This window comes from Diadema antillarum, unplaced genomic scaffold (genome assembly GCF_040938485.1).
Source record: "Diadema antillarum isolate AM-2024a unplaced genomic scaffold, OU_Dant_1.0 seq00002208_RagTag, whole genome shotgun sequence".
In the NCBI taxonomy this organism is placed as follows: domain Eukaryota; kingdom Metazoa; phylum Echinodermata; class Echinoidea; order Diadematoida; family Diadematidae; genus Diadema; species Diadema antillarum.
This window is the reverse complement of record NW_027272842.1, coordinates 27,764-38,384: the sequence shown is the minus strand read 5'-3', so window position 1 is coordinate 38,384 and position 10,621 is coordinate 27,764. Positions and strand designations below refer to the sequence as shown.

The window sequence follows — 10,621 nt, the reverse complement described above, 5'->3', positions numbered from 1 at the left end:
ATACTTGGCTGTCGAGGCGAGTGACTCAAATTGTCATGATCTGATCTGATTTGATTTGATTTGATTTGATTTGATATGGCATGAGTCTGCCTTGCTCCTAGCAACATACAGTAACTCCCACAAATACTTGGGAGTCGAGGCAGGTGATGACTCAAACTGCCATGGTTTCATTTGATTTGATTTGATTCGAGTTGAGTTGATTTGATACCAGACAAGTCTGCCTTGCTCCTTGCAGCTGAGCTCTCTCTGATTGGCAAATACTTGGGAGATGAGTTGAGTGACTCAAACAGCCTTAAGAACTTCCTTGACAACCCGTACGGCGGAGTCTGCCGCGCATTCCATCATTCCGGCCCACACATTGCCCGTGTCTTCTCCGGCAAAGTGAATACTGTCACAAAAACACAACGATAAACAAACAAGAAAATACAGTATAACGAAAGGAAGGAAGAGGAACCTTACTCCACCCAGGGTAGGATGACACTCGAAATTTTGCTAAAATCTGACAAAACGATTGGAAATTAACAGAATATTGCAGTATTACAGCATGTTTTCATGAAACACAGATTTGGGTTTCAAACACTTTTATGCTAATTTATTTAGATGAGTCACCATTTTACCTGTATCTCACTGACTTGCTCACAAATCTGTGGTAAATTTTGGTGGTTGAAATCTATCTAGAAGGAATGAAGTGTATCCTTCTCATATTAACACACTGCAACATAGTTCACACTTAAAAATTTCTCTAGACTTGTCTCAAGGTGGCCCAGTGCTCATGCCTTCTATGCACTTTGATGTATTAAGCATACTAGTCTGTCCATTTTCACCATCTGCATATGCAATTTGTTATTCTTATCCTACTTTGCAGATAGTATTTTCCCTTAATCTGCATTTCCTGTCAGCATGCCCTTATAAAAATCTTAGGTTGCGGCAAGCTTGCAGCAAGCTTGCGGTAAGCTTGCGGCAACCTTAATTAGCTTGTATTAAAGAGTGCAAGCTTGCGCATGCTTATTGCCATCTTACTGCAAGCATGATACAAACTTGGCATCCCCTGGTAAGCTTGCTGCAAGCTTGCGGTAAGCTTGCAGCAACTTACCATTAGCTTGTGGACGATTGCAAGGTCGCAGATATGATTGCAAAAATAATCGCAAGCTTGCAGATTGTGTCGCAAGCTTGCAGATAAGTTTGCAAGACCATATGAAAGCTGTGCAAGCTTATGACAAGCTTGCGGTGAGACAACTAACAGCTCTGCAAGCTGGCCGTAAGCTTGCAAGTAATGCAGAAATCTCCGCAAGCTTACCACAAGCTTGCAGGCCATTATCAGAATTTCTGTGAGCTTGTCGCAAGCTTGCAGGTTGTTAAAGAAAACTCCTCAAGCTTACTTAAGCTTGTGAACTGTGATCAAAATCTTTGCATGCTTGCTGCAAGCTTGCGGGTTAGAACTTCGCAAGCATGCAAAATGCAGTCAAAATCTTCGTGAGCTTGTCCCAAGCTAAAGCTTGTGGGTAAATTGTTAGAGCAAATTCTGCAACCTTACCGCAAGCTTACTGCAACTGTATGGCCACAATCAAAATCTTTGCAAGCTTGTCGCAAGCTTGTCGCAAGCTTGTCGCAAGCTTATAGGTTAATTGATAGAGAAAATTGCCTGGTGCCCTCTCAGTTACAAAAAAGAAAGTTACTTTGTTCACTCTGAAATTCAAAATGGCGGTTTGACTGTTTCTGTGTGCAGCTTAGATTTAAGGACAATAATTCTGTTAAAGGTATGAAATTGATTAATACTATTATAACTAACTGCATGCATTAACATGCTGAATAACTTCACCATATTTTCATTCCCCATAAACCTCAATAATCTACACATTTTAACAAAGTAATCATAGTAACTTCCCCTAAATGTGCAATACAGTCCCACCCATTGTAATTTGTGTGTGTATTAACAGGTATTTTTATTGTTACATATAACTCAATACCGGTACATTCTGCATACCTCTTTTTTTTTTAATAGTAAAATAAATGAATGTATAACAGATTTGAGTGTATTATTTATACTTCATTCTTTTTTTTTTTTATGTTTCACTTTTATGCAAATTTCAATTAAATTTCCCAATTGTATCCCCCGAACAGAGTTCGGAGGATACTATGGATTTGGCCTCGTTGCACCGCTGCGTCCGCTGCATCCGCGTCCGCCACAGAGATTTTCTCGTGAGAGCGCTCTACTGGCTGCAGTTCTTCGTAGATCATCTTCAAATTTGGCATGAAGGTGTATTATGGTACAACGAAGATGTCTGTTGTTTCTGGTGATGGCGCCCTCGCTTGTTCTGTCTTTATACATGAAAATAAGGTCAATTTAACAGGGTCTGCTTGTGTGTGCAACGTACGCTGGCCTTGTTTCTTGACCGATTTTTTTTTTTCAAATTTGGTAGGCCTATGTATTAATGTATCATAGTCAAATCTATACACCTACGTGTATACCTATTGATAATGCTGCCCTCACTGTTCCACCTTTTACAGGGTCAAAGGTCACCCTGATCATGTCAAAATTTGCAAATGTGCTTATATATGCAATAACTTGATTGTTACTCAATGGATTTTATTCAGACTTGCTAAGGAGGTGTATGGGTGGTCATTCTACATGAAGGACACAACAGTTTGTGGTGATGGCGCCCTCAGTGTTCCGACTTGGATGCCATGTCACATTTCTTGTGTGTGCTCTATCAGCCACATTTCTTATTAGATTTTCTTCAAATTTGGCAAAAAGGTGCATCATAGTGAAATCAAGGTGCCTATTGTTTTTGGTGGTGGTGCCCTCGCTTGTTCCGTCTTTATACATGAAAAGGTAAATTCAACAGGGTCTGCTTGTGTGTGTGATGCTGGCCTTGTTTCTCGACCGATTTTTTTCAAATTTGGTATGTAAAGGTATCATAGTCAAATCTATACACCTATACCTACAGTGTATTGATAATGCTGCCCTCACTGTTCTAGCTTTTACAGGTTCAAAGGTCACCCTGACCATGTCAAAATTTGCAAAAATGCTTAAATATTTATGCAATGACTTGATCGTTACTCACTGGATTTTACTCAGACTTGCTATTTTAAAGGAGGTGCGGGTGGTCAATCTACATCATTGTACATGAAGGACACATAACAGTTTGTGGTGACAGCGCCTTCAGTGTTCCGACTTGGAGGCCATGTCACATATCTTGTATATTATGCTCTATTCGTAAGCTATTTAGAAGCGACATTTCTTGTCAGATTTCATTCAGGCTTGCTATGGAGGTTTTGTGGGGGGTTATTTTAGGTACCGGTAACAAAAGTTTTCATTGACAGCGTCCTCATTGTTCCAACTTTTAAGGATATGTCATATTTCTTGTATGTGCTGTATGGTACTACATGTACCACCTCAATTCTTATGGGATTTAATTATTCAGACTTGCTAAGGATCGGTAAACGAATGATCATTGTACATGTACATGTAGGACACAACAGCTTGTGGTGGTGGTGCCCTCAGTGCTCCAACTTAGATGCCAGTCACATTTCTTGTGCATGCTCTATCAGCCACATTTCTTGTTGAATTTTGTTCAAACTTGCTATTGAGGTTTATGGGGAGTTATTCTAGGTAACAAAAATGTTCATTGCCAGTGCTCTCATTGTTCAAACTTTTATAGGATGACATGTTATATTCCTTGTATGTGCTATATACCAGCCTCATTTCTCGTCAGATTTTATTGTATCCTGCGACAGTTGCCATATTATACAACATTCTGGCCTAAAGTAATCCAGATGGGGAATGGGAGATTGGTTCAGGGGATACAGTGTATGTGAAGAGTTGTTCGCAAAAACCGATAAGTCCATATTTACCAAATGGAGATATTTGCGATTAAAGGTCAAGAAAAATAAAGAGAATAATAAGGAAATTTTTGCTTCTTTTGACCGTAACTTCAAAAATGTACCTTTATATGTAAGGACCAATATATCATTTTAAGGGTATAATTTGTACTTTATAACAGAAACCGTACTTCAAAATCTTCAAAAATGGACTTATCGGTTTTTGCGAACAAACTCTTCAAGTGCTCGAACGGGTCTCCTGTGCGAGCGCTCTATAGTAATCAAATTTCTTAATTTCTTTAAAAAACTAAGCTTGCAAAGGCTTGCGACAAGCTTAGCAGCAAGCATTCCGCGAACTGGTGGCATAGCATTCAAGGTTGCAAACTCCCTGCAAGCTTGCAGGTCAGCTAGCCCTGCAAGGTTGCCAGAAGTCAATACACAAGGCTGCAAATTTGCAGGTCAGCTACCAGTAGCCCTGCAAGGTTGCGGCAAGCTAATATGCAAGGTTTCAAACTTTGTGCCAGCTTGCAGGTCAGCTAGCCCTGGAAGGTTGCAGCAAGCTAGCATGTTAGGTTGCGGCTGCTCATTTGAATATTTGGAACCCTGCAAGCTTGCCGCAAGCTTGCCACAGACTGGCCCGCAAGCTTGCAGCGAGCTAGCCAGCAAGCTTGCGGCAAGCTAAAAACTTTGTGCAAGCTTGCAGGTATGTGAGCTAGCCCTGCAAGGTTGCAGCAAGCTAGTATGCAAATTTGCAGCAGCTCATTTAAATATTTGGAACCCTGCAAGCTTGCCACAGGCTGGCCCGCAAGCTTGCAGTGAGCTGGCCGGCAAGCTTGCGGCAAGCTAAAAACTTTGTGCAAGTTTGCAGGTATGTGAGCTAGCCCTGCAAGGTTGCAGCAAGCTAGTATGCAAATTTTCGGCAGCTCATTTAAATATTTGGAACCCTGCAAGCTTGCTGCAGGCTTGCCGCAAGCTTGCCGCAAGCTTGCCGCAAGCTTGCCAAGATCTGGCCCGCAAGCTTGTGGCAAGCTAATCCGCAAGCTTGCGGCAAGCTTGCGAGGCATGCTTTACAGATTTGTATAAGGGTGTACCCTAGCATTACGTTTTTACGCACTAACAAATATCTTACTTTATCATGTAGTCATATCAGATCACAGTAGCATTGTTCACACTTTTAGCTTGATGAAACAAAAGCAATGAAGGGCAATTGTCAAAGTTTATTCTACAATGTAGCGGTGAAAACTCATTTTCGTTATTTTATGCCCTAAGGGCCCTTTCTTGCATCATGGCCCATATATATGACATAAATCACGCTTCTCACCATCCCAGTGGGTCTTTTAGGGTACCAATGACTTCCGAGGGCTTGGGTCGAACTTCGGCAGCAATCGGCTCTGTTCCTTTCTCATCTTGTGACCAACACTTCAAAACATGGACAGGAGGGCATTGAAAAAAATGTGTGAAATAGCTAAAGATAAAATCAATACAGGGATGAAGCCCATTACAAACAATTCGATGAGAAACTGAGGTGTGAATAGAAATATCATCTGATCAAAAACTACCCCATCTACCAATCTGAACATAAATTACAACCAAAAGACTCACAAAAATGGAAAACATGTACTTGACATCAGGCTAGATGATAACTGGAGGGAGCAAGTCGATCTCTGTCCCTCGCATAGGACATAAAATGGAGGTCCCGCGTGTGAGAGAGTCACAATTCATGCACATAAAAGATCCTGCTTCATTCATTCAGTATAGTTGCATAACCCAGTAAAGCAGTCCTGCCTTTAATACATCCAAACAAACAAAATGGTTATCATTACAACTAAAACTCACCACATCTGTGTAATCTAGAATGTCTCTAGCTTCTTTGCCAAGGATGTTGACCATAAAATCCAGAGCAATGGCTTTCCTTTCATCCATCTATGATTGGTAGACCACGGGAGTGATAAAGGGAGAGTTAGTTGTTGTAGCTCCCTAATGGGCATGGTTATACAAAACATACATCGAAAGCTTTGCAGCACATTAACATTAACTGACTTTGGACTATAAAAACACAGACCAAAAATTAGTCTCATAGAGTACAATACATTCTACTTTCATTCATCCAAACACAGAACACAATGTTTACAAGGTGAACAACAGCTGTAAGCATTCTTCTCTGAAAAGCATGCCAAAATGTTGAAAGATACAAACTTATCTTTGGCTACGAATAGCAGATGGTGTCCAAAAAGCAATACCAGGTACTAATTCCTAAGGTTAGACAATGCAGAGGTTACATAAAAGACAAAATGTTTGTATCCTCTGCATGTTCTTTAGTTCTTTCTTTTCTGAAATGATGAAGAATTCCACTACAACCGGTTCTCTCATATTTAGGTTTCCTACAAATTGTCCTTACAGCTTTAACAGAATCATTACGATTGCAATAAAGTGAATTCTGCTGACATTTGAATAAAGAATGAAATAAAAAAGAAAAGTGTCCAATGTGAACAACCAATATCAAATTGAAAAGTCATCCAAACAAGAAACATGAGAATTAAATTATGCAGTGTTGTCAAAACATAATAGGTGCAAAGTGTGGTTTTGCATCATGATAATTCCATCACAAAACGCTGTCTAGCAAGACTCGTGGCATTCAACAAGAGGACAATGTGGAGACTCCACAACTCACAGACAGTGTGGCAAAGGAGGGCGCCCCAAAGATACCGAAGAGGGCAGGGCTGCCACTGGGGGTGGAGGTATCAAACAGGGCAATGATGGGGTGCTCTCTATTGTCCTTGAAACTTGCCAGTGTCCCTGACATGCTTAGCAGCTCTCCTGCCTGCTTCTTTTCTCGCCAAAAACTCTAAACCAAAAACAAACAAATAAACAAACAAACAAACAAACAAACAAACAAATAAATAAAATAAAACATTTTCAGAAGCAAAGCCATCTTCATTGAATATCATATACTTTCAATATTCACTATCAAGACTTGAATCATCTTGGCAAAGCAAGGATATCAACAGCATTCATGTTTGACCTGATCAAATAATAATTTGTCTCTGGTTTGTTTTCTCTTTAATTTCCTTTTTTTCCCAATAAATGATCGTTACTCTAAAGCTATTTCATAGCAGAACTAGAAAAGCACTCTGAGAGCGCAGACCTCCGCCAAGCATGCAGCCCATTTCCACCCGCACTGATCTTGTTTGAGATCAGTGATTTCCACCCATATACGTACTGCATTGTGTGCTGAAAGCCGCCTGATTTCCCAATATAGAAGCCTTTGTTACGTCATAAACCCTCAGCTGCACAGCGCGCCTCGCCCTAGCAGAAACTAGAGCACGTGCTTTAGTGCGCGCATGCACACCTCAAGTACGTGCAGCCTGAACTCCCAAGTTCATTGACCCTACCTGCCAAAATATAAAAAATCCTTCATAAATTTCCCCAAAATTCTCGCATCACTACCAAAAGTTAATCGTTTGTTACTTGTGCCATTCTCAACCTTTCCTGCAAGTTTCATCACAATCTGTTCACTACTTTTTGAGTTATTTTGCACACGGACAAACAAACGAATGAACCAACTAACTAACAAACAAACCAACAGTAACGAAAACATAACCTCCCCCCTTGGCGGAGTTAACTAGTTGAGCGAAATCACAACATATGTATAAGGGGATTTTCCTAGTGTTCCTTTTTTGTTATTGCACAAAGTGCCAACATGCAAAAGTCTCTGCATGAACGGTACATTATGAGGCAAAAGGAAAGATGTTATTCCATTCAATGTTAAATTTGACATTACTACAGTAAAACAGAAATGACAGAAGGGCAGAATATTCATTGAAATTGGACATCAATTTCAAAAGTCATGGAATCTTGTCCACGTAAATTCCATCTTGTCCATGTTGTGGTAAATTCACCTTTGATCATAGTGAAAGAGCCAGTGATCAGTGTATAACTTTTAAAATGCTTCAAGTTTTTGGAGAAGTGAAAGGAACGTACTGTATGTCTGATGTATATGGAAATACTAGCGTATAGTTGTGTTCTGGTTGACAAATAATGATGGTAGAGGACTTATTGTGAACTCAAATATCAGCTACCATGCGACATTCCATGGAAAGGCAGTCAAGGAAGAGGGATTTCCTGAGGATAATTTTGTAGATTGATTTCAAAATGAGAATGCTGAAACGTACATTTCACTTTAAAAAAAAAAATTAGGCAGCATAATAATTATGGTATATTTGTCTCACTCAGTGCACTATTGGGTAATTACATATGTGACGTTACTATTGGGCACAAAACCAGCTGATTTATATTCAGTCCCAAATGTGTGTCATGATCCTATGTCGTCGATTTTTTTTTTCCATCCATGGCGGAATAATTTTTCATGTTCAATAATATAATTGGCTGTCAACATCATATTTCACATGATGGACAACATGGATCGATTTCATGAATGCATTCATTAAAGAGAGAAAAAAAAATGTATTCTATGGTAGACCAAGAGATCTTTGAATTACTGTCCCAAGTGTGTCCCACTCCTTCAAGCTTTTACGAAGTCTACTGTCTTTGGTGTTTTTTTAATGACAACATCGGAAATCACAACTGAAAAATGATGGATGAGACAGGAATTGGTTTCTTGGAAGTATTTTGTGAAAAGAAATTACTTGCACAAGACTTAAAAATTGGTGTCTTTAAACTGTGCTTGATGTTACCTTCTGATAGGTGGCTATGAAGTGGACGCCATAGTTTCCTGTCGCAAGAATTCTCGGTACAGGAAGGTCTGGAATAAGTTCTAGTTTTTCTGAGAAAATGTAAGCACAAAGAATACAAACCTTTATGTCAGCAATTGCAGCTTGCACACACAAGAATCAAATCAATCTTATCTGCATGAACTATAAATCGGCAATACTGTCAACTGAGAACCGAAAGGCGTCAATCACATTTTTTTTTTTTTTTTGGGGGGGGGGGGAGGTGGGTATTGAATTACACATCACATTGTAGAGCTTGATCTCATCTACATTATTGTGTCAACCTTGAATTATTTTCATTTTCAGTAATATGTTAAAAATCAAAATCACAAGGGCACTACTCTAACTGGTATTTGGAACAACACTTATAAATCTCCTAATTTTTGATAAGGTAAGCTTTTTTGTTTTGAGAATATTGATCGTTTCATTTTTATTTATGCTCAAATATAAGAGTGCAATAGCACCCTTTTGGTTCTTGGCTGACGATATAATCATAACACTTTGGAACCAAAACACTTAGGAAGTCCTTAACTCATAAGCTACTTCATCAAGATAACATTATTATAAACTAATGATTATCTTTCATTGGTTACATCATGGCATAATTCACTATCATGCCTTGTATATCACATATCATCTTTGATGGCATTGATGGCAAATTCTTGTCATCACCTGCAAAACTCAAGGTGGTAAAACAAACATAAGAATAACACATATCAATGCCATCATAGCATAATGTTTTTTGTTAATTGTGGCATGCAGAATTGGTTTCATTAAAGACCTAATAAAATGGTTTAGGCATTTTTTTTCTCAATGATGTAATAATATTAAATGTTAAATTCTAAGTAATTCTATGGTTGTGCGGTTTTTTTTACTGTTCTGAATTTTGTTCTATATTTGTTAACATAATGGATGCAATTTCCTCGGTTTTGGAAAACTTGCTACACTTTCGCCGCATGCGGCGCACTATCACCTCTAAATTGTGATGACGTCTAAGAACGGAGTCGTTCACGACCAGTCTAGCCGTAGCCAGCGAGCTGGCAAGGCTATGCTAGCGCAGCGCAGCGACAGCCGGCCGGCGGCTGCACTGGCTAGCGCTGGCGGGGGAGCGAGCTAGAGAGCGCATAGCAGGTGCTGCGCTGCACTATTGTCATTGGCTAAGCCTTTAGACAAAAGAATATTTAATGAACTGTATCGGATTTAATACTGCCAATAATACAGATTACAACTGTGGTACGCTTGGATATCCATTATTTTCGGCAAACTCGTGAAATAGGCCCCACCACTGCGTGTCTGTACTAATAGTAATACTACGGCGACTCGCCTGTTTCAGCCCCACCGTGTGGCGTTCATCTCGGTAGGTAAGCACGGCGGTGGGGCTGCCTTCCACAGTAAATACTCGTGAATGCGGCGAAAATGACTTCATAATATGGCCCTCGACTAATTTAACGGCCAATTTAACCATAAATGCAACCCTACCTAACCTAGGAGGACCTACCCTTGCTTGCTATAAACGCACGGGTACGGTGCACGCGCACTGCGGTGGGGCCTATTTCACGATAGCCCCACCACCACTGCGTGTCTGTACTAATACTACGGCGACTCGCCTGCTTTATAGGCCTAGACCGACTCGTGAATCCAGCCCCACCGTGGCATTCATCGGTAGATAAGCACGGCGTTTGGGCTTCCTTCCACAGTATGATTTTTAGCATAAAACAAAAACTACTCGACCAAAATTGACGATAATTCTTGGTATCGTTTTACTTAGAAAATGGCGCATCTAAATTACTGATAACAAATGTTGCAGAAACTGACTATGGGAAACTGGTTAGGCCTTTTTTTTTTTTTTTTTAGCCACGACCCACCCTGTAACAGCATATCCCCCTAACCGTTAGGCGTTAGAGTGTAGCCTCTGTACTACTACCAAAGATTCTGCTATTACTACTTACTAGTCTACTAGACCTAGTGCCGTAGTGGTAATAGTACTACTACTAGTAGTAGTACTAGTAGACTACTACTACTAGTAGACTACTATAACTACTAGTAGACTGCTACTAGATCTACTACTA

At 40.0% G+C, this 10,621-nt stretch overlaps 1 protein-coding gene across 1 annotated transcript in view; it reads right to left on the bottom strand.

Annotated features, from left to right (window-relative positions):
• Nucleotides 1-219: 219 nt before the first annotated feature.
• LOC139714252 (amine oxidase [flavin-containing] A-like) overlaps nucleotides 220-10,621 on the bottom strand; it is a 35,011-nt gene continuing 24,609 nt past the window's right edge. Inside the window, exons 8-12 of the mRNA XM_071625966.1 lie at nucleotides 8,517-8,605; nucleotides 6,494-6,667; nucleotides 5,659-5,745; nucleotides 5,144-5,241; nucleotides 220-388 (exon numbers count right to left, since the gene is read on the bottom strand). Coding sequence (XP_071482067.1) covers nucleotides 283-388; nucleotides 5,144-5,241; nucleotides 5,659-5,745; nucleotides 6,494-6,667; nucleotides 8,517-8,605 — 554 coding nt within the window. The 3' untranslated portion in view covers nucleotides 220-282. The remainder of the gene's footprint in view (nucleotides 389-5,143; nucleotides 5,242-5,658; nucleotides 5,746-6,493; nucleotides 6,668-8,516; nucleotides 8,606-10,621) is intronic.